Raw genomic sequence first — 26,972 nt, 5'->3', positions numbered from 1 at the left:
TTCTGCATGCTTTGTTCTCATATTGTTTCAGAAAGGGTGGATTTGAAAAACTCAGCTTTAAATGCAAACCAAATTTCTCCCTCAACTAAAGTTGGTCTGGAGCTCTTACACAACAAACTTGTGCTGCTGCCACCACAAGTGGAAAGCAGAGTCTGTAAACTGTCACCATTTTAGAAGGCCTTCTTAGGAGATCTTGCCCGAGGGCACCCTAAAATTTGAAGCCAGCATTGGTTATAAACTTATAGGACATGGGCACACATTAAATAGGCAACAGTAGTCCCATGAACATCCATGGGGGGGTATGCTGAACCACAACCCCCAGATTTCCACCTTTCTTGCATTGGTAGAACCTGAGATATGAGGTGACATGTACTGTACATTTATCTTTTCCTCCAAGAAACTAGCCACCTCCATCCTCTTAGTGTTTTACTTTACCCCTCCCCCAAAATAACCACAGACACCCATGAGTAGTTCTGAGAAAGGGGAGTCCTTCAGAACCACCATAATTATAGATCTCACGGGTCAAAACCCATCTGAGCAGAGGGCTGAAGAGGTTGGGTGCAAAACCAAACACAAACATATACCAAGTAAGAGCCATTGGACCAAATAGCTCACTACTGTGTACACCAGGAAAGCAGAATCTGTGGCTCCTGCTGTTGAGAATCCAGCTCCCATCATCCCCAGCCAGCATGGCCCAACGGTCAGGGGTGATGGGAGCTGGAGTCAGTCAAACAGCAACTGGAAGCTCACAAGGACCTGGTCTCTGGTCTACACCGATTCCTTTCCTAGGTTACAGACAGGAATCTTTCCTGATCCTATGCTGGGGAATCAGAAAGCTAAGACTTTCTACTCCATCAGAATTAGCTGTTTTGTGGGTGCTATATTTAATTTAGAGAGACAGTGGGTGGATCTAGACAAAGAGGAAAACCCCCGCTATTAATAAGTCAGAAAATAAACAAAGGAAAAAAAACCTATGTAAAAATAACATAGAAAATTTGTTTGCTCTCTGGCGCCATCTGATGTTGCAGGTTTATAATGCATTCATTTTTGACGAATGTAGCCGAGTCCACTAGTGTTTAATTTTCCTTTTAAAAAGATAATCCAAAGCAGGATTTACTTTACAAAAAATAAAATGAAACAAATAAACAAATTTGAAAAAGCAGCCAACAATATGTTCTTATGTTCAGCTCACCCCCTTCACATTTTTTCCTTCCTTGTAGGAAAGGCGTTTAAGTCCCCTAATAGTTTAGTTGCCTTTTCCTGCATTTTATCTGGTTCTGTGCTGTCCATTCTGAGATGGGGTGACCATATGTGTACACAACACAGTTCTGCTTTCCCCATCTCAAAAAAGAAGATATTTATTGTTTCTCCAGCAGCAATCTTGGCCTTCAGGTAGTAAGAACCTGAGAGGCATGAGAATGTGGCCTCTCCCATGGTATTTGTGGAGGCAGTCTTGGTTTGGGTTGTTTGGGTGCTTTGGAAAAATGAGAAATCATATGAGCAAGTATAATGCATGTCACCTAGTATTTAGGTGGATGACATCTTCAGTCAGACTGACATTTATTTTAACCTGGGGTAATTTCAGACCATTGCTATTGTCAAGTGGGATTCAATCGCGCGCCAACAAATTCAAGATGTGCAATTAAAGCTGATTTGGCGCTATTACACAACAAACTGACTTCCTTCCAAAATCAACCTTTTCGTGATTAGGAAAAGTGACAGGGAAATGCACTGGAAAATGTGGGATAATATTTCTTTGACGCAATGTTGTCTATCCTCCCTGCAAACAGAACGAATGCACAATAAATAGGCAATGACATCTAACGTCCCCACAAACTTTGTGCAAACAAATCAGGATGAATGCTTGATGAACAGGATGCCTGGAACTGACTCTGGCCTCAGCCTGAGGTCATGTGAGGAGGGGCCTAGAGCTCAATCAATGGAAAAACACCTACTTTGCATGTAGAAGGTCTCAGATTCAATCCCTGGCATCTCCAGTTTAGAAAAGGATCATGAAGATGAGGGAAAATATTTGTCTGTGACAGACTTAGGAAAGCTGCTGCCAGCAACGCAGACACCACTGGTCTAAATGAACAAATAGCCTGATCTGTTACTAAGCAGCTGCCTCTATTCCTATATACTATGGAGTGATAATAAAGAAAGGGCATCTGAATGCATGCTAAATGTCCCCCCCCCTCTCAGCAGTGAATAATCATAGCCAGTGCCAACATAGTAGGCATTAGGGCAGTGCAGAGTGCTTTTTGAGACATGGAGTCTAAATTAAATGAAAGAGTGCCTAGGAAAAGGGTGCAGATCCTCACTTTTATTATTTACTAATTCATCCCATTTTTACCCTGCTTTGCCTCCCAAAGAAGCCCAGGGCTGTGTATAAAGGGGAATTTTGGCAGGTGCTGTTTTCCTAAACCCAGCAAGCGAATCAGCACTTGCCCCTTGCCTCCAGGAGTCCAGCCCTCCTTTGCACCAGGTCAGGGTTCAAAAGGAACAAAGCAGCTGCAATTCAAAACCCGAGGAAGGGGGCACTGGCTAAGGCAAATGTGGGGAACATCACACCCAGCAGCAGAAAGCAGCCCTCCAGTCTTCTCCATCCGGCGCTGGGGACTCTCCCCAGGCCACAGCCTGAGTCTTTTTGCCTGGCAGGATTCAGGAATGTGTCTTGCTTGCCTGGATGGAGGTCAGCGGAGATGCAGGGAGGGGGGAATACATTTGTTGCTCCTCCCGCTTTTGCGTCTGGTCCCGCCCACCCTTGACATGTGGCCCTCAGAAGGTTTCCCAGAAGGGAATGCAGCCCTTATTCTGAAAAAGGTTCCACACCCGCGGGCGAGGACCAGCATGTTTGCCTCCACCTTAAGTCATCAGAACCCGCTCCACCTTAAAAGCTATAGCATCCTGGCTCCAGCTGCCCATCCCTTTGCTCGCTGCTGATGCTGCCGATGCCTGCAGCACGAAGGAGGGAGATATAGGCACTGCAAGCAGCATCCCAAGGTAACGCAGGCGCGGAGGACGCACCAGCCCAGCTGAGAGAGCCCCATTGCTCTGCTGCTGTGGGGTGACAATCCAGGGATCTCGCTCTCCCGTTCTGCAATCTGCTGAAGCCTCGTTGCACGACGCCTTCACCTTTCTCTGCCTCTCGGCTCCCCTTGGGAATTGCTTCTCCTCCACCTCTTCGCCACAAAGGCTGCCAGGACGAACAGGGAGCCCAATTGCCCAGCCAGCATGACGACAGAAGTCAATGAATGTAGCATCAAAGTGCTCTGTAGGTTCCGGCCCTTGAACCAGTCGGAGATCATACGGGGAGATAAATTCATCCCAGTTTTCCAGGGGGATGACACCGTCATCATTGGGGTAAGCAAATGCTGGGGGGGGGGGCTGGGGGAGCAGCTGCAGGGATGCTTCTCAAAAGAAGGGGCATCACCCCCTCCATCACTGCCCTGAGCCAGGCCTGTTCAATAAGGTGGGTCCATGTCCTTCAAAATCTCCCGGATCACAGCAAAGCCCACCTGTAAAATAACCTATAGCGTATCCATTTGCCTAGAAAATGGGTGCTGGTGATTGTGACTTTAGAGTTTATTTCAATTGTTTGGCTGCTACTGCTCCATCCTTAGTGCTGCAGCCTTAAAACCACTGGGTGTGGCTAGATGAGCTGTTGGTCTGGCTACTCGGAAGAAAGGAGGGATCCCTGGGAGCTGGGAGGAAAACAGCAGCAGCAACCATGTCTCTCCCCCCCCTACACAAACCCTTTGTACCCCATGAATTTATCTTCTGTTCCCAAATTTTAAAACTTAAATCCTCTGAATCTGCCCAAATTATGCTGCCTCCTCTGAGGTTATTCTCTTGAAGGGCTGCAAACTGACCGGTTGAGATAATCTTGTTTGATTCCCACCATCATCTGTTTTAAAACCAACCCCCACCACTACCACAGTGACTTACACCATGTTAAGTTACACCAGTGCAGTGTAAGGATGGGGGTTCAAAGTGATGCAGGTGGCTTGCTGAGGAGCCTGTAGGTTGTTTACTCAGAACTGGCAACGCCCCGTCCCCATAGTCTCTGTGTTCATCACTTGGTACAACGCTTGGCTTTTGACCTCATGATGCTCACTTCTTTCAGTTGCTAAAGACAACCTCCATTTCAGGAGGGCAGGAAGTGGGAGTTGGTTCTCCTGGGAAGGTGGCTAGTGACGTTCATGTCAGCCTCCCATGATGAGCCATGGCCACGGAGGTTTTTTAAAATATCTATCAGTGGTTCAGTATCCTGTGGGAGGTGTTGCACAGTCTTGGGTATGTGGTCAAAAGGGAGGGTGTTCATTTTGTGGGCTGCCCAACAGATGGCTACCTACCTCACCCATCATGTTTGAAGAGACTGATCTGCTAGTGCAGTCATGAGCAACTGACCCCATTGATTCTTGTCCATAAAGTGAAAAGGGTAGGCGTAGGACCTCCCCAAGGTGACCCCAGCTGTTGAAGGCATATGCGGGAATAAGAAACCACTTGCCCATCCCAACTCCAAGTCTGTTGCACAACTCTCTGTGGTTTCTGGGTGCCTTTCAATCCCTCTGCTGCAGAGAAAGTTATTAATCTGTGCTAATGGGACTGCCTGACTCCTCTCTCACTGCACAGGCGAATGGAGCCCTGGGATATCAAGTTTATTTTCCACCTGGGTACAAAGGGTATCTTCTCATGCCTGGGCTTGGAACAAGATGGTATTTTGGAGAAGCCTCTTGATTTAGCACAGTTGTGCTGCAAAGTCATTCCTGCGGGTGTTTGAGCAGAGATTTTCCATGGAGCTTCTTAAATATCAGGGGCCTCTTTCCCCCAATTAGCATAGTTTATTTCCCTTTCTCTTGACAATTCCTGGCCTGCAGTTGCTACTTGGCCACTTCAACCCGGCTCAAACCATTTTGAATGGTTCCCCCACCCTGTCCGCCCACCTGCTTTGTTTAAGGCCAGCCTCAACACCAGAGTGTTTAAAATCTGCTTATTTTAAGAGGAATTCGGGTGTGCAAATTAGCCACAGTTGGGTTTTTCTGCTTTTTACCCTGGCAAGCAGCAACCCTGTTCTCTTCTGCCTCTGGAACAAAGCACCAGAAAGGCACAAAAGCCGCTGCAGGGAGCAGGCAGCAGGATGCGGTGCCGTCTTGCTTGCCTGCCTGGGCTCAGCTGCTTCGTCATCCCTCAGAGCAGTGACAGGGAAGGAACTGCCAGCTCCTTCCTAGGAACCACTCCCCTCCATTGTGCTTGACTGTGGTCCATCACTGGGCAGCCTGTTTCCATGAGGATCCCTTTCTTCAATGCCCTCGGAATCTGTACTCCTTCTGCCTTGCAATACTCCTTTCCGGACTAGATTACACAAGCGATCTTGTATAATTTGCAACCTTTGGATGTGGTGGCAGCCGAAGCTGCTCGGTGTTTTGCAAACAATGGCTTCTCACTGGCTCCCGGCTCCATTACCAGCTTCGTACTTTAGGGTTCTTGTGATGGATGGGCTGGAAGGGAAAGTGTGGGGCGGGGGGAACATGCCATTCTCATCTGGTTGATCAGTGTTTCTTTTCCTTTTGTTTTGGCTGAACGATTTTATCCATCTGGTGCCAAACATATCCAGGCTGGAGGTGGCTCTTGCAGGGAACCACATCAGCTGCACAGGGGGAGAACTGGCTGATTAGCTGCTGCTGTTATAACTGGGAAATGTATTATGGGGAACCTGAAAGCAGCTCACAATTTTGTGGCATTCCTACTGACCCTAATATTTTCTAATGGACCAGTATAGCTACATGTCTCCTCTTGCCATCGTGTATCAGGTTGGGGAAAACTGGGCCACAGCATCTAGATTGGGTTGGGAAGCCTGTGGTGGTTCTTACGTTGCTGGACTAGAGCCTCCATCACCCTTGCCATGCTGGCTGGGACAGATGGGAGTTGGAGTCCAACAGCATCTGGAAGGCCACTAGTTCCCCACCCCTGACAGAACAGCTACAGTGAAATCATAGTTGGAAGGGACCCCAAGGGTCATCTATTCCACCCCCTGCAATTCAGGAATCTCAGCTAAAGCATCCATAACTGATGGCCATCCAATTTCTGCTTAAAACCCTCCAAGGAAAGAGGGGGCCTGCTGCTTTGGAAGGGCCTCTCTGTTTCCAGAAGGAAACATTTTGGTTTCCTGGCTTAGCCTGGCTACACCGGCTTCCAGTGGGACACAGTCATGATGTGGGAAAACCATGCATTCAGAGAGGTGTGTGGTGGGGGAAAGGATTCTGGTCTGCTTTGCTATGGTACTTTTGGTATCTTACTCATTTCTCTACAGCTCTTTTTTTATATACAAAACACTTTCACAACTCTCATCTTGTTTATCTTTGCAACAACCCTGTGAGGCTAGAAAGAAAATGAGGAATCGCCTGCCCAGCCAGAGTCTGTTAATTGGTCCTTATTTTATTCATTCTCAGAGCAGCCATTTTAGGTAGGTTGCTTAATAGGCCCTTTTTACAGGCCGGCAACTAAGGGTGAGCTGAGAGCAAGAGTGTGACTCAGCCAGCAAGAGGTGGAACTACACATACACACAAGGTTCAGTGTAAAGATGCTTGAAGAAGTCAGTCTTTGCAAATCCCTGCACAAACATCCTGAGCATGGATTGGAGCTTACCTCTCCAAGAGACCTTTGTCTGTGTGGTAGGATCACTTGAAGACCCTTCCACTGTGAAACAGATGCCAGCCTTCCACTTTGTCCCTTTGATGGCATTCTTTGTGCACTCATTGATGTAACTGCCTAAAGCCTACACTTCAGATTGCTTCGTGTTACAGAGAGAGAGACCCTAACCTGGTGTGGAGTTAGCTAGGGAACAATACCTCTGTAATCAGAATGGCAGGGCCTTGACCAGCCTATGAGCCCATTTAATGACCCTAGATCATTAGTTTTCAACCAGTGTGCTGTGGCTCCCTGAGGTGCCTTGAATGATGGTCACGGTGTCAAAGGCAACACTGGCCTCTGTCCCTCTTTCTTTCTCTCCCTCCTCTGATGCCCTCTTGCGTCTCAGCCTCTCAAAGTCTTGCACAGCTGTTCGTTGCATCAGCCCTGGCTACAAGCTCCCCAGGCCAATAGTGCCTCTGGGGCTGGCCAGGGGGGGCTTCCCAGGCCCTTGTGGGGCAGTGTGAGGAGGCACCTCTCTTTGGGGGCAGAGTGGAAGCTCAGAGACCAGGGGCAGCAGCTGTGGCTGCCCAGACTGCAAAGGAGAGGGGGACAGAGGGGAGGCTGAGGGAACACTCCACAAGGGATGGTGTTCAAAAAGAGGTGAGGGGTTGCCAGCTCTGCAGGCAAGGGGTGACATAACTGGGCTCCTGAGCCCCACAGGGGTGCCCCAGCAAGAATGTAGTTGGTCAAGGGATCAATGGACTCAAAAAGGTTGAAAACCTCTGCCCTAGATCTGGGGATGTGCTTTTGCAATCACAAGATTTCAGTATAAGTATGGCCTACTTCTCACAGGGCTTGTAAGCTTACATCTGGGCTATGTCATTGTAGCCTACAGGTGGGAGGGTTCTTTAATTTTATTTCAGTCTCTGTATCTTGCCTTTCTATTTAAAAAATAGAATAAAATTGAAGGCAGCAAACAAAACACACAAAGTAAAATAATTACCCAGAATCATTACAAGTCACAATAAAACAGCATAACAATTAATTTAAAAAAAATGGTTCCAACATGAATAATCAGAATCTGGTTTAGAAAGTAGTGCCTTGCTTGGCAGCCTACCAAAAGGGGAGCAGTGATGGGGCCAGTTTGGTACAAGATATTGCAAGATCTTGGAGCCTACCTCATGTACTTCAGCTGGCAGGGGGCAGGGACAGAACTAAGAGGCAGAATTTTGGTGTTTCACATACTGAAATGATCCTGTGCACATATACAAATCCCCACATAGACTAGAACATTTCCACCTGGTTCCTAGTTTTCTAACTTCCCCTTGACATGCTAGTTTTCATTGTGCGGGGATCTGTACGTGTTTGTACGGAGGAACATTTAGGCAGGGGAGCTCCCAGTTGAAATCTGAAACAGCTCTGCTGCTTCAGACACAAATTGACCATACTGCAAGACGCCTAAAAACAAACAAATCCCAGGTCTACTACAGATTTTTCAGTCATTGCTCTTGTTCTATAAACTGCACGTGGGATTGCAATTGTATTATCCGCTCTACAGAGTCCATAGGGTTTTTTGTGTTTTTTTTGGTGCATACAGCATTCTGCTGTGTTTGCTCCAACTGCAATGGCAATAGTGACATACATGGCAATGTATACATTCCTGATCACCTGCCTGATACATTGCTGGACACATCAATACCATCCTTCTTAGAGCCAAACCACCTTTGAGCTGTATGTAGCTGCTAATCCATCTGTCCTCCATTTGAATTAGACCAGAGTAGTCCACACCCACGTGGATTTGAATTGTATGAGGAGCAACTTTGGTCTTTCCCTCTTACTGGTAGGCCTCAGCCTTCCCTTTCTTATTTGTCTCTGCCATCTGATTGGTTGATTCTAACATGCCAGTTGTATGTTGAGTCTAACATGCCAGTTGCATAGGGATAGGGCATGTGTGCACACCTTGTTTTTTGTTGGTAAATCCTGACCAAGAAGTGTGTAAAAGCACACAGTGGGGTGTTGGAAATTTGCTTCTGCAGTTTTTTGGTTTTGTGCAAATCTGATAAAGAAAAAACCCAGATGTGCTGGAAGCAGTTATGTACACAGCAAGAAAATAAATAAGTATTTGAGGAAGGAGAATAGCAGAAAGTAACAATTGAGACACCTACACCAAAATGCCAAAACAACTTCTGTGATTCCAAGTGCAGTGGTTTGGAGCCCAGTCCGTCCCCCCCCCCCACCGCCCAGTTTCTTGGATCATCCCCTTAATTTTCAGGCAAATAGTCCCTTCCAGTTCTATGGCTGTATGAGATTGGTGTTGTCTGAGGGTAATGTCATGTGCACTACACACATGAAATAGGAACCAAGGCAGCTGCAAAGACATGGTGAACTCTGGGGGCATAGTAGACAAGCCCTAGTTGTGGTATTATGCTTATGAGTGGCTTGGTTTCTATGTACTAACTATCCACTAAGAGAAAGGAGACAATGGACTGGGACTGTGTAGGCTTATGCCCTTTACTTTGCCAGAGAATTGCTTACCCGCGTCCCCAGGACCGAGAAGAGAATAAAAAAATTCCAGGAAAGTTTCTTCTTTGGAGAAAAGAGTTTTATTGCAAATCTGTGCACAGAGACAGCCAGCAGAATATAGTTTCTGAAATCTGACTGTGCAGCAATACGCATCTGCAAGCCTTCTTATACTTTAGAGTATTTACCCACCTCCCAGACCTCCCCCCAAAACTTCCCCAATCAGCTGGCAAGTTTCCATCTTATTCCTTATATGGCACATCTATATTTGCTGGCTAAGGCCGCTAGCTAAGCACTTCTTAAGCACCCCCTCCCACCTCCTTGTACACGTGTTTGCTAGTTAAGCATTCCCTTCGTATCTCTTCTTATCTAAAGCAGAAGCAAAGCAGGAAACATCTTGCTAGTGGTTTTTAGTTGACAGCAGTTTTTGGCTAGGCAGGAAACGACCTTCTGACCTTTAACTAACATCAGCAGTTTCAGATAGCTGGTTAGACAGGAAACGGCCTCCTGACCTGTCTGATTTAGACTTTGCAAATAACTGCATTTTTGGGTTTGAGCTTGTGTAACCATCCTAGCAGAGTGCCGGAATTTACTATGTGTAGATAATATTAATGATTAACCGTTCCCCTCTCCCTTCACTCCCTCCTCTTCTTCTGAACAACCTAATACTTAGGTTCGTTCTGGGGTATGGGCCTATACTCCCTCATCACAGCGATGACTGTGGGTCCTAGCTTCCGTGACAGGAGTCTTTGCATCATTTGCTGCAAGCATTGCAATAAGCAGGGGATACAGAGGCAAAGAAGCAAAAGGATTAATAGCGGTCCTGCTAATAATACTATAACATTCCTGAGCCAACTGCCATCAGGGAGCCAGGAATACATCCAACCCCATGCATCACTCCCTGTGGCTTTCAGCGGGTTTTCAGCTATCATTGTTTCCATGTGGTTGATGGTGGCTGAAATATTTGCTGACTGGTCTGAAATGTACATGCAGCAATGGGAATGAATTAAGGCACAAACTCCGCCCTTAGAGGCAAGGACTACATCCAAAGCGTAACGATTTTGAAGGACTACCTCCCTTATCTCTGACATTTCCTTATTAATTGCTTTTAAGGCCGAGATGGTGGAGTTAAACAAAGCCTCGGTCCAGTTTGCCAATCTATGCAGATCCCGGTAATTCATGGCTACACCCAAAGGGGGTAGAAGGGACCTAGAGACGGCTGTGCCGGTATACTGGTTAATAGGTGATTTCGCGTCCCTTTTGTTACGCAGACGGACTGTTGGGAGCTTATCCATCTTATACACCAGGGGTACGACTACTCCTAAAGTACAGGTTCCAGAAAAGGCAGAGGGGATTTCTTTGTAGGCTCTTGTGCCGCAGAGCAACCACAAATCAGACTGGAGCAGGCAGTTAGATCTGCTGCGCGCCGTCATCCAGGTAAACCAAGTATAAAAATCGACACACATAGCATCATAAATGGAAGTACCTTTTTGGAAGCAGGAGGATCCGTTAATATACTCATAAGTCCAATTGCAATATGGATAGTGACCTAAAAAATTGCTGCTGTTATGATTGAAACGGAGACAACGAGGTGCCTGTTCCATGAGTGACAGAAACACTGGGGGTGAATAGGTGCGACCATCTGACATAAGATTACTAATTCTAAATGACTCATTTATTGGAATACTATGCAGTAGTATGCCAGGCTTCTTAAATTGTGGAGGGATATGCATACAAACCCAGCATTCAGAAAGATTAAGCATAGAAGAGAAACGATCTATATCTCTAACATAGGTATTATTACTCCAAATCTGATGATAGGGTTCTGACCGGCCGGTTTTCCGTATATGTGAGTCATCTCCCAGACCCAACCCAAGTAGGGCTAGTACCAGAAGGGTCAAGGGGATGGGGGCTGGTTGTTCCCTCCCACAAAATCGGTGACGCTCATGCCAGCAAAAGAAAACACACATCCATATGACAAGAGCGGTTGAGATAACCCCTATCCACCAACCCCAATCCTTCCATGGTTCCTCCCACCAATATTCAGGGGGTGTGCTCATTGTTGAAGAGCTCACTGATATTTGTGCCCGACTATCTGTTGAGTCTCAAGGATGAGAGTCCACTGGTGAGCTGATACTCCCACTACGTGGGTCAACTTTTCTGCTAACCCTGATGGGTGGATTGAACCACTTGTTTAGCAATTTCAATGCACACCTGGTTAAGGCTCCCACCCCTGCAATACTTGCATTAAGATAGGTTCCGTCCCATCTATCGCCTGCATTAAGAGTAGGACCTGGTCTATCAAATGAGGTTGGTACAGTGCTCTACCTCCCATATAACAGTTGACTACCCTCCCACAACAGCAAAAGCGGTCCAGAACTCGATAGAGTTCGAGCGTCTCTGCAACTTCCCGTATGAGCACTATCCACGCATGCCGGACAGTGGTGTGGGAGAGGAGCCACAACGGGGCAGTGGGGTGTTTTAAGACGGCAATCTCATCAAATCCCAGTTTCCAATAGCCATAGAGCACACCATATCTTACCACCGGTAAGACGAACCAGTCGTAGCAGAGTCCATCAGGCCAATAAATGCGGTATGGCTCAGTGGGGTCAGGGCTGTGGGACATAAAGCAGATAACAAAAAGAAAAGATAAAGTCCCTATGGAAATATTAAATGTCCTGGTGAGCTTCCTGGGTTAGTCCTGGCACGGAGTTGGGGACGCTGCCCGCGGGCGCCCCTCCCATCCAATTCTTCAGCTGTGCGTTGAGATATCAGCTTCCGGTGTGATATCAGCAGAGCGGTCGTCTGCCAGGCGTCTGGAGATGGTCAGCCGAAGGGAGTTCTCTGGATCTGGTGTTACTGTCCAATCCGAGATGGCTTTCTTCACTCGAGTATGGTGGACCCACGGGGTGATGCCGGCAACCTTCACAGCAGTAGGAGTAGAGAGTAGCACGGTGTATGGTCCCCTCCAGCAGGGCTGTAGGGGGGCTCGCTGCCAGTCTTTCACCCACACTTCATCACCTGGCTCGAACTGATGGAACGGTTCAGTCAACACACATGGGGTGCGAGCCTGGGTCCACCTGTTGAGATAAGAAAGAACTCGGGAGAGTGACTGTACATAATTATTCAGTTGCACATCTTGGCTAACATACGGATTTAACATTCTAACATATGGGACTGGTCTCCCAAACAGGACTTCAAAAGGTGACAAGTGGGTCCGTTTTGACGGAAGACTGCGGACCCTGAGTAATGCCAAGGGCAACATGGCCACCCAATTAGACCCGGTTTCCTGTGTCAGCTTGGACAGCTGATTCTTTAGAGTTCTGTTCATTCTCTCTACTTTTCCAGAACTCTGGGGTCTATAAGCAGTATGCAGCTTCCAGTTGATCTGGAGCGCTTTTGCCAGTCCCTGTAGGACTGCATGAACAAATGCTGGTCCATTATCAGATCCTATGGACCTTGGCAATCCATAGCGAGGGATGATTTCCCTAAGCAGGCACCTGGTTACTTCAAATGCCTTTTCAGTCTTTGTGGGCCATGCTTCGACCCATCCGGTGTAGGTGCACACTGCTACCAGCAGGTAGCGGTGCAGTGCACAACGGGGTAATTCAGTAAAGTCCACGACAAGATCTTCCATAGGTGCCGTTCCACTGTGCTGAATCCCTGGGGGAGCCAGTGGTCCGGCTCTGGGATTATTCTTCTGACACAGCAGGCATTTCCTGGAAATCTGGGCTGCCAGTTGGTAGAGGTGGGCTATATAGAAGCATTTTTCCAGCTGCTTGGTTGTAGCATCGGGTCCTATGTGGGTTGAATCATGGTACCTCTGAATTATTTGCCGCGAAAGAGACTCTGGAATCCATATCCTGTCATCAGGGGTAAGGTACCATCCTTCTTTGGTCAATGTCAGTTCCTGGGCGTCTGCAGTGTCCTTTTCCTGCTTGGTATAAGCTGGCTTGTCAGCGGTGCTTAAAATCTCTTCTGGGACTAGTGCTCCGATAACCGGGATGGGGGCTAGTTCCCGAGCTGCTTCCTTGGCCACTTTGTCTGCCAATCGATTTCCTCTGGCCACTTCCCCTGGTCCAGTTGTGTGTCCATAACAATGGATAACCGCTACCGCTTCAGGCTCCCATACAGCATCCAGAAGGTTCAACAAAGCTTGTGGGTGGGCCACCTGGTTTCCTCTGGAGGTAAGCAAACCTCTCTCTTTCCATAAGGCTCCGTGGGCGTGTAAGGTCAGGAATGCATACTTAGAATCAGTATAGATGTTTATCTTCTGTCCCTTTGCCAGGCTCAGGGCTCTGGTAAGCGCAGTTAGTTCTGCCAGCTGGGCCGATGTTCCAGGCGGGAGTGACTTTGCTTCGACCACCTGGTCGTCCAGGGCTACCACTGCATAGCCTGCTTTTCGCTGCCCAGCCTCGACAAAGCTGCTTCCATCCACAAACCATGAAAGCCAGTGGGGGTCTGCTTTGTCTTTGAGATCAGGCCTGCTGGAATATACTTCGTCCATTACTTCAATGCAGTCGTGCGTCTGCTCCTCACCTTCTCCTACCGGCAACAGGGTAGCTGGGTTGAGGGCGGTGGTGACCTGGAACTTCAAACGTGGGTGCAACAATAACATCTGACACTTCCTCATCTTCGCTTGGGAGAGGAAATAGGTACCCTTCATGTCAAGCAGTGCTGGGACTGCATGCGGAGTCACACAAACAGTGTCTTGGCCAAAAGTAAATTTGTCTGCTTTGTTCAGTAGGGTGGCTACTGCCACAACTGCTCTCATGCACGGCGGTAAGCCTTGTTCTGTAGGCGACAGGCGCTCAGATAGGTATGCCACGGGCTGCTGCCAGCTTCCCAATTTTTGGCATAGCACTCCCTTTGCTGTTCCCTGGTCTTCATCCACAAACAGGGAGAAAGGCTTCTCAGGATTTGGGATACCCAGCGCTGGTGCTTGCTGCAATGCCCTTTTCAGATCCTTGAAGGCCTGCCGTTGCTCCTCTCCCCACACAAAGGGGTCCTTTTCAGTTCCTCTGGTTGACTCGTGCAGAGGCTTGGCAATTGTGCTGAAGTCAGGGATCCATATTCTACAGAATCCTGCCGAGCCCAAGAAACCACGAAGTTCTCTGCGATTCTTTGGCTCTGGAATCTGGATAATGGCTTGCTTCCTTTCTTCTCTAAGGGTCCGTTGCTGATGGGATATATCAAATCCAAGGTATTTTACAGTGGGTAGGCATATTTGGGCCTTCTTCTTAGATACCCGGTATCCTGCTTCAGCCAAGTGATTCAACAAATCCTTGGTGGCTTTCATACACGTGTCCTCGTCTGAGCAGGCCAAAAGAAGGTCATCCACGTACTGTAACAAGACCCTGTGTGGGCTGGTGGGGAAGCTAGACAGGTCCGAGGCCAATGCTACCCCAAAAAGGGTTGGAGAATTCTTGAAACCTTGTGGAAGTCTCGTCCACGTATATTGCACCTTGGTGCCTGTTCCTGGATCCATCCATTGAAATGCAAACAGGGGCTGACTTTCCTCTGCCAGACGGCAGCAGAAGAATGCATCCTTCAAGTCCAGTACCGTGAAATAGCAGGCAGTAGGAGGTATTAAACTCAACAGTGTGTAAGGATTGGGCACATTGGGGTGGAGGGTTTCCACGGCTTGGTTGACCAATCGGAGGTCTTGGACCGGACGATACGAGTTATCTTCCTTCTTCACCGGCAAGAGTGGGGTGTTCCACTGAGATTGACACTGCCTCAGGATGCCATGGCGAAGTAACCGTTCCAAATGTACCCATACTCCTTCTGCAGCTCGCCGGGGGATAGGGTACTGGTTCACAGCCACAGGGTTGGCGAAGGGTTTGGGCTTGACTATTATAGGTGGGATGTTCTTTGCCATTCCGGGCGGGTTGCCTTCTGCCCATACACCAGGGTTTACTTTTTGCAGGAGGTCTTCTGGAATAATCCCCTCCTCTTCTTTTACCATCATTAAGCGCCAGTGTTCCCTTAAGGGTACTTCTAAGGAAAGCTCTCCTGTTTGCCCTGTAGTCATTGTCACTTCTCCTGTCGGTTGAAAGGAAATCTGGGCTTGCAATTTTGATAGCAGGTCTCGGCCCAATAATGGGATGGGACACTCTGGTATATATAAAAACTTGTGTTGGACTACTTGGCCACCCAGGCGACAGACAACAGATTGCAGGAATGGGGCTCTTTGTGATTTGCCTGTAGCTCCTATTATGTTAATTGTTTGCTTGGTGGGCTTGGACACTGGTACTGGCAAAACAGAGTGGGCGGCTCCTGTGTCAACCATAAAGGGGATAGTTTGGTTCCCTGTTTGTATTTTGACCATGGGCTCACGGGAACCTAAAGCAGCTGGGCCCGGTCTGTCCTAGTATTCTTCCTCCTCTCTCAGGCTCATCATGCCGGGCTGCCTTTGGGCTGAGGGGTACCAGGGAGGTCCCTGTCCACGTCCTCTACCCCTGCTGGCATTTGTCGATGACCAAGGTCTCAGTTCCTGTCCAGGTCCCCTGGGGGTTGGGCCTGGGGCTCGTTCTCCTCGTCCTCTCCCTCCTAAGTGGGCCTGTGGGCATTCTCCTTTCCAGTGCCCTTCCTGCCGGCAGATGGCGCACTGATTCCTCCCCAGGCGGCCTTGCCCTCCTCCCCGGGCACTTCCTCTTTTCTGAGGGATGGGTGCGGTGGCCTGTAATGCCATCAACTTCTTTGCTTGATACTTCTCCTTTTTCTTTTGTTCCTCTTCTTCCCTCTGATTGTAAGTGGTTTGAGCCAGTTCTAACATCCACTCAAGGGTGTGGCCCATGAACCCCTCGTGTTTTTGAATTTTTCGGCGGACATCGGGCGCTGCCTGAGCTACAAAAGCAGCCTTTACAATAAGGGCGTTGGCAGCCTCATCTGGGTCTACAGGAGTATACTGACGGTAGGCTTCCTTCAGGCGTTCCAGGTAAGCCCCTGGGGCCTCTTCATTCCCCTGCACTACCTCTCTGACCTTCACAAAGTTGGTGGGTTTCCTGGCTGCCCTTCTCATACCATTTAATACGTTCTGGCGGTAGGTAGTGAGGGTTTTCTGGCCATCAGCAGTCTGATAATTCCAATTCGGGGTACTATCAGGGTATCCTGTTATAATGTCTGGATCCGGTGTTCCCTGTGCTCTCATGTGTACTCGAGCTTCAACATGGATTCGCCTAGTTTCTTCTGTGGTTAGCAGCGCATCCATCAAATACTGCACATCATCAAAAGTGGGATTATAGGTTTTAAAAATCCCTTCAAACAATTTTATAATTTTAGCTGGATTCTCCTCAAAGGAAGGATTTTGATTTCTCCAATTACAAACATCTGCACTTGAAAAGGGTATATGCTGGACCGTGTAGGTCCGTGGTGCCTCCGCCCCACCAGGCCCTGGAGGTCCCGGTGGGTCATAAACCCTTCGGAGGGGCATTACTCCGACCCCACCCTTTTTCTGTGCCTCATGGGACTTATGGAAGGCTGCCCTGGTTGCTGCTTCTATCCATTCCTTCTGCCATTTCTTCCCTTGTGCTGAGGAGCATCCTGCTGCAGCCAACACGTGGGGGCTAACATCCACTTTTTCCGCATAGGGTTGTACATACTGTTGCAATCTCAAAGACTGATACTGAGTCCACTCTCTTCCCTTCTTTGCTAACTCAACCAATCCCTTTACAAATTCCTCATCATCCTCTTCTTCCTCTTCTGATTCATCAGCCTTGGGGGGTTCAGGCTGGGGGCTAGCTCCTTCCGGTGCTTGGGGACCTGGGCCTGGGGGAATTGCTAGAGGGGCAGTTGGTGGAGCATAGGGTGGTGGCGGTTTGATGATTCCCCCCTCCTCATCTTCTGGGTCTGGTATCACCGGGGGCTTTTCTGCCTTCCCTGCCGGTCGAACTGTACAAATTGTATTTCGTGGGGCGTCGCCTTGGCAGGCTTTCAACCACGGTGGATTCTTTTCTACATTGGTTTTCCAAGTAGAAATGTAAGGGATTTGGTCGGGGTGGACATTCAATATGTTCTGGTATAATGGGCTGATTAGTTGCAAATCAAAGCTTCCTCCTGACGGCCAATTAGTTTGTGCGGGCCAGTCAACTTCACATAATGTCCTCATTCTCTGTTTTCGCAATCTGATTCCCCAATCATCATGCTTTGTGGCCGCTTTCCAGTTCTTTAAAAAACATTCCAGAGGACTACATTGGCTTGCCCCAGACCCCATTTTTATTTTCAGATACTCCGCACCTGACTGGGCTGTAAATTCTTTCACAATTCACACGATACAGATTGTGGTCTGCACGAGGTCGCCCTGGCAGAAAACGCACAACCCTGCAATCGCTCGGCCAAGGGGAGCGCTAGGCCCCGACCCACACTTGACAACAATTCAGTCACTGGAGTATCTGACATGCAACATATAACATACAAATCACACCATTATAATTTCAACATGCAACACACAAAACACACCAATACAACTTCCCCTCTGTTTCCCTTTTACCCAACCTTACTGGCGGCAAACTACTGCAATCGGCCAGTTCTCCCCTCTGTTTCCCTTGTACCCAACCTTACTGGCGGCCCTCTGCACAACCAGGTGAGGCTTGATCAGACCTCGCCCCCCTTTTCCTTGGGGCCCACGCCCTGTCCCTTGGGCTTACCGTTTTCCGCTGCGGATTCCCTCCTGGCCAGTCCTCTTTTCTCCCTCGACCGAGGTCCCTACTCAGGAGCGGTGTGGCCGGCTTCTCCCACGAATCAGTAGGGTGCGCGCTGAAGCCTGCGGACTCCGGTCCGAGCTGTTCACCTGGTCGAGCCTGGCTCTTCCCGGCCCCCTTGGGGTGGGGCAATTTCCCGGCCAATGCACCAAGCTGTAGGCTTATGCCCTTTACTTTGCCAGAGAATTGCTTACCCGCGTCCCCAGGACCGAGAAGAGAATAAAAAAATTCCAGGAAAGTTTCTTCTTTGGAGAAAAGAGTTTTATTGCAAATCTGTGCACAGAGACAGCCAGCAGAATATAGTTTCTGAAATCTGACTGTGCAGCAATACGCATCTGCAAGCCTTCTTATACTTTAGAGTATTTACCCACCTCCCAGACCTCCCCCCAAAACTTCCCCAATCAGCTGGCAAGTTTCCATCTTATTCCTTATATGGCACATCTATATTTGCTGGCTAAGGCCGCTAGCTAAGCACTTCTTAAGCACCCCCTCCCACCTCCTTGTACACGTGTTTGCTAGTTAAGCATTCCCTTCGTATCTCTTCTTATCTAAAGCAGAAGCAAAGCAGGAAACATCTTGCTAGTGGTTTTTAGTTGACAGCAGTTTTTGGCTAGGCAGGAAACGACCTTCTGACCTTTAACTAACATCAGCAGTTTCAGATAGCTGGTTAGACAGGAAACGGCCTCCTGACCTGTCTGATTTAGACTTTGCAAATAACTGCATTTTTGGGTTTGAGCTTGTGTAACCATCCTAGCAGAGTGCCGGAATTTACTATGTGTAGATAATATTAATGATTAACCGTTCCCCTCTCCCTTCAACTGCAGTGTTGTGGCAGAGGGGATGATGGTTCCTCATCATCCTGGGAAAAAGTGACAAGTGGGGTGCCACAGGGTTCTGTCCTGGGCCTGTTGTTGTTCAGCATCTTTATAAACGACTTGGATGAATGAATTGAGGGGATGCTCATCAAATTTGCAGATGACACTAAGCTGGGAGGGGTAGATAATGCCGCAGAAGACAGAATCAGAATCCAAAATGACCTTAACAGATTGGGGACTGGGCCCAAGCTAACAAAATGAATTTCAATAGGGACAAATGTAAGGTTCTGCACTTAGGCCGGAAGAACCAGATGCACAAATATAAAATGGGGGACAGCCTCCACGACAGCAAGGGATCATCAGCGAACAAAAAACAAGGATGACGGGTAAATCATCCTTGCAAATTCCCTCCAAGGACAGGGGGAATGGGCATCACTCACAGTCTGTCTTGGTACCTGGCTCTCGGTCAGGCATGGAATGTGGGAGGCCAGGAGCCACTGAGTGCAAAAACCCTCCTATGCAGCCCTTAGGAATCAGAGGTTCTCTGTTTAATTGGATCTTTAATTGGTTTAAAGTACTGGCACATGAAGGGAAATGGCTGCAACAACATACTTCGGAATATATCAGCTACATGGATCAAAGGTTTGAACTGAGATAAGATTTTCTTCGGTGTGAGAGTTGGTTGGAGAGAAGGAAGCCCATGGTTTGTTTATTCTAAGCTTCTTTTAAGATTTAGCAACCCTCTCTGGAATATAAGATAAAAAGATATTTACAAGTGAGGAAGGGACGTTGGCGTAACATTAATATTAACAAGCAAAAATGGAAGCTGTGTGTGATCTGAAATGAAGAAAAGAGGGTGAGGGGAAGCTCAAGTATGACTGTGTTGGAAAGACAGAGTAATTCCCCTCACCTCCATTTAAAAACAACAGACAAGGAAAAAGAGACTGAGATTCGTGTGTGTTATTGACAGAATGTAATCTAAGATAAAGTTTGATTGGGCCATAAATCTCTTGCTGGAAGGAAAAGAATTTGGGGGCTGTGATAAGAACGCTGCAGAGATTCTGAGAGTTGGAAAGGAGTATTAAATCTTCAGCGCATTGGAAACTGCCCACCTTTTCCTAGGCTGAGGGGGAAATGGCAAAAATCTGTGACATGTTTTACTAGAGAGACAGACTGTTGCCTGTTCCGAGACAAAAGCAAGGGACAGAGAGATAAGACCTCTGAGAAACTCCAAGATTCAGTTCCACCCCAAGCCATGATGGGAGAAAACAACAGCTGTCCATAAATGGACAGAATGAATCTCCATGGATAGAACAGTTTTCACACGCAGGGCAGAATAAAGAAAATAGTTTGCCTTCCTCACTTGAAGCTTTATAAATTAATATATTGTAGCATCACGAATGGAAATCATTAATTATGTAGCTGTGGACTAAGGGATCATTATTATAACTGAAATCTAACTGACATTAATTAAGAACACAGTGATATAAAATCGGAAATGCACCCAAACCATCATGTGGGGAGCCACTTTAATTAAAATGTATTAATTTGATGTTGATTGGCATTTTGTATAATTGTTGATTGTATAATTTGGGAATTAATTGTGATTTTTATAATTTGGCTATTAGTGGGGGTATAATGGAAAACCAATTAAAAAAAATTAAACATAGGGAAATACTTTCTGACAATATGAGCTGTTCGAGAGTGGAACAGTCTCCCTCGAGAACTGGTGGACTCTCCTTCCTTTGGGCTTTAAATCAGAGGTTGGGTAGCCATCTGTCATGGATGCTTTAGCTGAGATCCCTGCATTGCAGGGGGTTGGACTAGATGACCCTTGGGTCCCTTCCAGCTCTGCGATTCTATGATTCTAACTCACAACCACAGCTGCTGTTTGTCCCTAGGAACTTTATTCCTGGGGCAAATAGCACCTGTAGGGGCTCCAACCTGAATTGGGACACTGGTGGGCCAAAGATTCGAATTGCTTCTCCTCTATACTGCAGCCCCAACCTGGATCCTCCCCCTTGAAGTCACTATTTAATAAATAACAAAATAAACATGCAAGGACCATTTGTGTACTTAACATCACTTCTAGTTTTGCCTTTAAAATACAGAAGAGGAGTGCTAAGGCAGCCTCCCCAAATCTGGCACGCTTGAGATGTTGCTGGATTACACTTCCCATCACCCCTGACCACCAGCCATACTGGGACTGATGGGAATGGTCATTCAACCACATCTGCAGAACATCAGGTTGAGGAAAGAATTTTGTTTGGGGAGCATCTGCAACTAGCAGGCTGCAGTTGTAGAAGCAGCATTGTCAAAAAATCTCTTTCTTACCTCTGTTAAAAAGGCACAGGAGACCTGGAACTTTTCCAGTTGTAGCAAGCTACAAATTTGCTAATGCTGTAGTGGAAAAGCTCAGGAGGAAAGGAAGTGTCCGATTCACCCAAGATTGTCCCATCAGACACCCAGGACCTGGAGACCTCTTAAGAGAGCTGGTTTCAGGAATACATTTTTATAATCCATCTCAAATGCAGTCCCACCTGGTTTAAATTCAAGTCTGGCTTTGCCTCAGATCATACAAATCTTTTGCCTTTTAAAATCAAGTTATTTCCCTTTGATCTTCTTCTCTGTTATATAATATCGTCAATTTGGATAGTGACTCACAACGCAGGTCTAGGCATTTCCACTCAGAACAAAGTCCTGTTGAGTTCACCAGGACTTTCAGACACGGGCACAAGACTTGCATAAGATACCCGATTCTCTTGTGGGTCATTCATACAGATTAATATGAAAGTGGAGAGAGAGGGGTGGGTGGCTCTATGGGGTGGTCTTTAGCAGGGCTGGATTAGTTGTTACATTAAATGCACTTCAGATCAGAGCACCAGCCCAATTAGGGTTCTTTGCTGCAGTTAATTACTGCAGTGTGTGAAATGAGTGCCCACTTTTCACTGCGCTGGATTTCTTCAATATTCTGTGCAAACAGAATATTAGGCTGCTCTAAGGCAGAAGAGCAGGGGCCATATCCTACTTAGATGTTTTTTAAAAAAGAATATTTGTAGCCTAGCAACCACAAAGAGATTACTCTCTATGCTGCAGATAATTTCACAGTCATGTGGAGGGAAAAAGGTGAGGCTGTGTGGCTACACATTTGTAGCCACCACGAATGATAAAATGTGCCGATAAATGATAAAATGAAACCTCCAGGTTTCTCTGCACTTCCAGCATAGGTGGTCATCATCATCATCATCATCACTTTTAATTTGTATACTGTCTTTCTATATTACAATACCCAAGGCGGTTTACAAGCTGAAGAAACAAAGAATGTACACCTTATAACCAATCTAATACAATACAAAAATATGATACTAAAACATAACAGTGTATTTTTGGTCTTTGTTGGAAGCCGCCCAGAGTGGATCCTATGTAAGTAGTTCTCTTTTAGCGCGTAACTAGCTGTGAATTTTAAGTTTATTTCCCACAATGGTTCCCACAGGTTCAAATCAATGTTATGACCCACATCTTGTGCCCATTTAATTATAGAAGATTTCACAAATTCTTCTTTCATTTCCCAATCAAGTAATATTCTATACATTTTAGATAATAATTAACTCTAGATCTTAATATATCTTCTTAGAATTGTGATGTTTTTTCTGCAAATTGCAATTTCTTGTCTACCTTAAATTTTGAATTGCTTTGATAATAATTTTTAGCCACTCCAACACATATTCTTTAATCTCGTCCTTTTTTTATTTTTTGGTTCTCCCAGAAGATACCGTGTTGACCATGCACACTAGATTAAGTGGCTGTAAAATGGAACAAGCGCATGGAAGATAGCTATTGTGGCTGATAGCCGCTGATAAATCTATTTAGCAATTTGCCTCTGAGGATCAGAAGTCAATCAACAGGGCTGCTTTCTTCATGCCCAGCTGACAAGGGTGTTGGAAGCATTTGCCTGGCCACCATTCCAGGAAGAGTTCTATGATGTAATCCTCCAGGTGTCATCATATTCTGTGACTCATAAAAGGAATACAAATATAGAATCTGGCTTATGGTGGCAATGCATTTGACTTCTACAGGCACTGAGGACCAACAGTTATGTGGACAAAGGCACTGTCAACCACAAGCACCAAGGGATTATTAGAGGATATGGTGGAGAAAAGCCCCAAGACAGCTTCCAGGCTCAGTCCCAGTTCCTTCTCCACTCCACAGCTACAGGCTGCCTGCCTCTCTGTGCATGTGCAGAGTACATTTCCCCTCCCCAGGGAATAACTGCTGCCTAGTTCCAATACGTACATCTAGGGTGAGAGTAGACTTGATCCTCAGCACTTTTCACTTTCAATTAAGTGGTTGTCTGTGCGGAACAAGGTTCACTCGCCCAATAGAACTTTCCTTCCTCCTCTATACCCATGAATCTGCTCTGTAGGATTGGGGGGCATGCGGGGGGGGGGATAAAAGGGGGAAATTCTGGTTTCGTTTGTGGATTTCGTTCCTGTAATAAACATAAATCTGCCCTTATTCCCTTATGGGGGACACAAGAGCCCTTATAGAGTCCTTTGTAGGTTCTCCATCGGTCAGAGAAAATAACAGAGGCCAACCAGAGAATATTGAGAAGCAAAGCAGCTCGTAAGCCTGATCTTTATTGACTGTTGCAACAGGGTGCTCCTGTCACACGCAGGAAAGGAGGAGGACCCAGAACAAAGGCGTGCCTGCCCTGATATAGACATTTTAAATTGCCTTCCCTGGAGCTCAAGACCACCCCTCCATACATCATACATACATCACAGAGGGGTGTAACCCAAGACCACCCCCCCACAAACATCATACCTACATCACAGAAAAGGCGGTCTACAACAGAAATCTGAGTGCGTCGTTTATCTCCTGTCTGGCAGATTACCTGTTAATGGTCACTTGATTGGATACCCTGGGGAGCCTGGCCAGTCTTTTGTAATGACAAATACTTAGTTCCTGAGCCAGGTCACAGGCTCACCCTATTCATACACAGAGATACCCTTAAGAAAGGATTTGTGAACGAAAAGGCAATGGGGAGGCTTTTCCATTTTCCTTCGACCTTGCAGAGAAATATTTGAGGTCAATTTGGGAGAGACAAAATGGTTTCAGGCCTTTTTTGGTGGGGTTTCAGACATGTGGTTTATATATGCAGTTATGAACATTTATCATATATATATATATATATATATATATATATGCTTTCGTAGATTTTCACGGGTACAGGAATGCAGGTTTTGGTGTCCTCGGGTGTCTTCCCGTGTAGAAGTTGGGGTGTCTAGGCGACGTTTCGACGAGGTCTCACTCGTCATCTTCAGGCTGGTGCTTTCGGCTTCTTGTTACTGGAACAGAGCAGGATCTCAGTGTTTGAGTTCCTATAAATACTGTTGAGGAGGTGTGGTGTATAGCCTCCAATGTTCTGGGCAGAGAGGAGGTTCCCAGGCTAGTGTGCCTTTTCTTCTTTTGTTCCTTAATTACTTGAGGGATATCTTGAGTGATTTCTTGAGTGATTTCCTGAATCCCACTTAGGTGGGTCATTAGGTGTGGATTAGTTGCTAAAGCCTTCGTGTCTTGAACTCTTGAACTTTGTGAAGAGTTTTTCTGAGAAGATGGCTGTACTGCACTTGGTTGTGCTCTGGCTTGGCTTCGTGTATAGGGGCGAGCTGTGGTTTTGTGGCCTGTGCCAGCCAGATCTGTGTAGGGATTGCAGGGGGGTGCAGCATCCGGAGGTGCCACCCTGGTTTGGCTACTGGATGGTGTCTGTAATTTATCTGTGGAGAGGGTCTGGGTTTGGGTCTGGTGTGGTTGATTGGTGATGGCGTTCTGTGTGCCTCTGGATCTGGTGTCAGATTTTGTGGGGAGGGCTAATTTCCAGATGTCTGGCAAGCGGGATGTGTCGTCACGCTTGTTCATGTTGTGAGGGTGTTTCTCTATCTCGATGGCTTCCATGATTATTCTCTTGTGGTGATGTTCCATGTTAAAGAGCAATTTGGAATCTGCAAAATTAATTTCGTGTCCTGTTTCTTTCATGTGTTGGAAAAGAGAGGAAGTTTTTTCTTCTTTTTTGACGGCATTCTTGTGTTCTGCGATCCGTGCATTTATTCGTCTGTTTGTTTGTCCAATGTACGTGGCTGGGCAGACTTTGCAGGGTATTTCATAGACCCCTTGGTTTTCCAACTGAATTACGAAGCTAATCCAAAAAGAAACACCCCCCAAAAACCAAGACACAGAAGAAAACAATGGCATAGCCCTCCTTCCTTATATCAAGGGCACTACAGATAAAATTAGCAAAATCCTCCATAAACACAATATCAAAACAGCCTTTTGCACCAACCAAAAAATAGCCAATATCCTCAGAAACCCCAAGGATAAAATTCAGTTGGAAAACCAAGGGGTCTATGAAATACCCTGCAAAGTCTGCCCAGCCACGTACATTGGACAAACAAACAGACGAATAAATGCACGGATCGCAGAACACAAGAATGCCGTCAAAAAAGAAGAAAAAACTTCCTCTCTTTTCCAACACATGAAAGAAACAGGACACGAAATTAATTTTGCAGATTCCAAATTGCTCTTTAACATGGAACATCACCACAAGAGAATAATCATGGAAGCCATCGAGATAGAGAAACACCCTCACAACATGAACAAGCGTGACGACACATCCCGCTTGCCAGACATCTGGAAATTAGCCCTCCCCACAAAATCTGACACCAGATCCAGAGGCACACAGAACGCCATCACCAATCAACCACACCAGACCCAAACCCAGACCCTCTCCACAGATAAATTACAGACACCATCCAGTAGCCAAACCAGGGTGGCACCTCCGGATGCTGCACCCCCCTGCAATCCCTACACAGATCTGGCTGGCACAGGCCACAAAACCACAGCTCGCCCCTATACACGAAGCCAAGCCAGAGCACAACCAAGTGCAGTACAGCCATCTTCTCAGAAAAACTCTTCACAAAGTTCAAGAGTTCAAGACACGAAGGCTTTAGCAACTAATCCACACCTAATGACCCACCTAAGTGGGATTCAGGAAATCACTCAAGAAATCACTCAAGATATCCCTCAAGTAATTAAGGAACAAAAGAAGAAAAGGCACACTAGCCTGGGAACCTCCTCTCTGCCCAGAACATTGGAGGCTATACACCACACCTCCTCAACAGTATTTATAGGAACTCAAACACTGAGATCCTGCTCTGTTCCAGTAACAAGAAGCCGAAAGCACCAGCCTGAAGATGACGAGTGAGACCTCGTCGAAACGTCGCCTAGACACCCCAACTTCTACACGGGAAGACACCCGAGGACACCAAAACCTGCATATATATATATATATATATATATATATGTATATATATATACCTTAAATTTTTTATTTCATTTCCCCACATAAATACCCCACTTAGTGCTATGTATAATTCCACCCGTAGAAATAAAGGGTGGTATTCGACTAAGATTTGCTCAGAGTAAACCCACTGAAATTGATGAACATGACTGAGTTAGGCCTATTAATTGCAGTGGCTCTGCTCTGAGTAAAACTTGGTTGAATCCCACTCTAAATGTTGCCAATGTGCCCATGACTGGCCTCCCACTGCTCATCACGGGGCAATGCTTTCAACATCCCTCCTCTGTGCTTGTGTATCTTCTCATTCTCTCCCAGCTCTTCCTCTGGTTTCCTGTTGCTCCAGTCAGGGTCTCTGTAATGCCACACCCGCCTTGTCCCCAAAGCCACTTTCCTGCGCCAGCATCCCAACACAGCTGAGCTCTGATTAGGCCACTCAGCGCCAGGCGCCTGGGCTCTCGCTAAGCAGATTAGAGGATTTCTGCCGCTTCCTCCATCCCTGGGAGGAGCAGGCTAAGAGGAAATTGATTCTAAGCTTAGCAGATCCAGCTTTGGGTGCCACAAAGGAGAGTGGTGGCAATGGCAGCTGCAACTGGAGAAGGGACCAGGAAAGGAATTCCACCACTTCAAGTTAAGGCAGAAACAGGACACAGAATAAGCAGTCTTGTATTTGTGTCCAAAAGGAATAGTATTCTCATTTGTTTTTTTGTCTTTTGGGCCTGGTGTGTGTGTGTTAGTTACAAGGTATTTGAAGGATCTGAGACACAAAAGAAATGTGCATAAGTGTATAGAGTTCCTCTGGTCAAACTGCAGCATGCCCAGCTGTTCTGTGAGCTGGGGATGGAGAACCTGTGGCCTTCAAGAGGTTGTGGGACTCCAGCTCCCATCAGCCCCAGCCAGCATAATAGCCAGGGATGATGGGAGTTAGACTCCAACAACAAGTGACAA

The 26,972-nt window shown here is 46.9% G+C and overlaps 1 protein-coding gene across 3 annotated transcripts in view; it reads left to right on the top strand.

Moving 5' to 3' along the window:
- The first annotated feature begins 2,780 nt into the window (after nt 1–2,780).
- The window catches only part of KIF5A (kinesin family member 5A), a 67,920-nt gene continuing 43,728 nt past the window's right edge, over nt 2,781–26,972 (top strand). For all 3 annotated transcript variants that reach the window (XR_014508264.1, XM_083428223.1, XM_083428221.1), the window contains exon 1: nt 2,781–3,363. Coding sequence is in view for 2 of the 3 variants with exons in the window: in XM_083428223.1 (XP_083284349.1) it covers nt 3,235–3,363 (129 nt within the window). In the remaining variant the exon portion in view is untranslated. The remainder of the gene's footprint in view (nt 3,364–26,972) is intronic.

The sequence above is a fragment of the Podarcis tiliguerta genome (assembly GCF_965153285.1).
Source record: "Podarcis tiliguerta genome assembly, chromosome: 2".
Taxonomy (NCBI): Eukaryota; Metazoa; Chordata; class Lepidosauria; order Squamata; family Lacertidae; genus Podarcis; species Podarcis tiliguerta.
The sequence above is the reverse complement of the archived record's forward strand: the minus strand, read 5'-3'. Positions and strand labels throughout refer to the sequence as shown.